This window comes from Palaemon carinicauda, chromosome 9, assembly GCF_036898095.1.
Source record: "Palaemon carinicauda isolate YSFRI2023 chromosome 9, ASM3689809v2, whole genome shotgun sequence".
Classification (NCBI taxonomy): Eukaryota; Metazoa; Arthropoda; class Malacostraca; order Decapoda; family Palaemonidae; genus Palaemon; species Palaemon carinicauda.
In genome coordinates this window covers 87,484,127-87,486,037 of record NC_090733.1, presented here as the reverse complement: position 1 = coordinate 87,486,037, position 1,911 = coordinate 87,484,127, and the positions used below count along the sequence as shown (strand labels likewise).

At 44.6% G+C, this 1,911-nt stretch overlaps 1 protein-coding gene across 1 annotated transcript; it reads right to left on the bottom strand.

Moving 5' to 3' along the window:
- Window positions 1-416: 416 nt before the first annotated feature.
- On the bottom strand, window positions 417-1,380 carry LOC137646534 (tigger transposable element-derived protein 1-like). Its single transcript, XM_068379642.1, has 2 exons — window positions 673-1,380; window positions 417-530 (listed from the first exon to the last, which is right to left on the bottom strand). Exons 1-2 carry the CDS (start codon window positions 1,378-1,380, stop codon window positions 417-419), a joined length of 822 nt encoding a protein of 273 aa, XP_068235743.1.
- Between the last annotated feature and the right edge of the window lie 531 nt (window positions 1,381-1,911).

Genomic DNA, 1,911 nt, shown 5'->3' with positions numbered 1-1,911 from the left:
CTGTACACACACTTAAAAATAAAATGTTAACATTACGTTACACTTAACTTAATTCTACAATTTGTTTTTATTTTCATTTTTTTTTTACTTCTCTTCTTCCGGCTTGGCTCTTTTTGTCTTACTTTCACCTGAAGTTTTTGACTGCCTTTTAAAAGGGAACCTGTCTAGGGGTGCTTGCTTTTGTCTCCCCTTCAAAACATTGTAAAAATTACGCACGTAAGTGTCGTCACAAAAGGCTAACGCGCCACCACTCACCAACTTGTCCGGGTGCCTCTTTTCTATAAAATTAGAAAACTCATGCCACTTCGCAAACATGTCTTTGATTTTTGCCGTAGAAAGGCAGCCCTCGTCTCCCACCTCCTCCTCGCTACCCAGCTCCAGCAACACCTCGGAATGTGTCATCTCCAGGAGCTCTATCAATTCCTGTGTCGTGAACTCTTCCTGATGCTCCTCGACAAGGTCGTGAACTCTTCCTGTTGCTCCTCGACAAGGTCGTTCACGTCTGCCTTATCTACCTCCAGCCCCATCGACTTTCCAAGAGACACATTTTCATCCATCACAACAGGTTTGGGGGTCATCAGGGTCTGTCGTATCGAACCCCTCGAAGTCCCTCTCAGCGACGGAAGCTGGCCACAATTTCTTCCATGCTGAATTAAGAGTTCGTGTTGTTACACCCTGCCATGCATCGTCAATAATTTTCAAACAATGTACGATATTGAAATGTTCCTTCCAAAATTCCGGAATCGCGAGATTGGTGTTGTCTGTGACATTGAAGCATTTCTTGAATAAATACTTCGTGTACAGTTTCTTGAAGTTAGAAATAACTTGTTGGAAAATGGGCTGGAGGAGTGTCGTAGTGTTGGGCGGGAGATAAAGGGCCTTGATGAACCGGAATTCATCAAGGATGTCATTTTCGAGACCAGGAAGGTGCCCAGGGACATTGTCGAGGACCAGGAGACATTTCAATGCCAGTTTTTTCTCCGCTAAATATTTTTTGACTGCCGGACCAAAGCACAGATTAACACATTCTGTGAAGAAATGCCTGGTAACCCAAGCCTTAGCATTAGTACGCCATATCACTTGTAGTTTTTCTTTCAAGAGCCCTTGGCTCTTGAAAGCACATGGGTTATCAGAGTGGTAAACCAGCAGTGGCTTGACCTTACAGTCACCGCTGGCAATGGCACACAAGGGTAGAGTTAACCGGTTGTCTCTTCTCCTCTGCTGTGATGAAAGTCCTCCTGGGCATTTTCTTCTGAATATGGCCAGTTTCATCGCAGTTGAAGAGTTGTTGGGAGATGAAGCCCTGTCGGGCGATAACCGAGGGCAAGGTTGTGACGAAATCCACCGCGGCTTTGGAGTCGGAACTTGCTGCTTCCCCATGCCTCACAACCGAGTGTATACTAGTCCGTGTTTTGAAATCATCCAGCCAGCCACGACTGGCTTTGAAGGTTTCCACTATCGTCGAAGTCTCCCCTTTCTCGGCTACTTGCTTCCTTTCAAGTCATCATAGATTCTGTTGGCCTTCTCTCATATGATCGTCTCGGTCACGCTATCTCTCGCCATCTGTTTCTCCTATACCCAGATTAAAAAAAACCTCTCCATCTTGTTATGAATATCACTACGCAGCTTGGAAAGGATGGTTACTCCTTTGGAAGGCTTGGTGCTCTTTATAACATCCTTCTGCTTGAGGATGGTACATATAGTCGATGTACTCCTCTCATATTGTCGCGCTAGCTCAGTCACTCTCACGCCACTCTTATGTCTTGCGTTTATTTCATGCCTCATCTCCATTGTTATCATAGGCTTTTTCTTTTCACTACCCTTGTTCGCACTCGCTTGCTTTGGACCCATTGTTTATTTGAATAATTATGCACTGATTCAAACCAAAAACACGTAAAAAAAAAAATACTG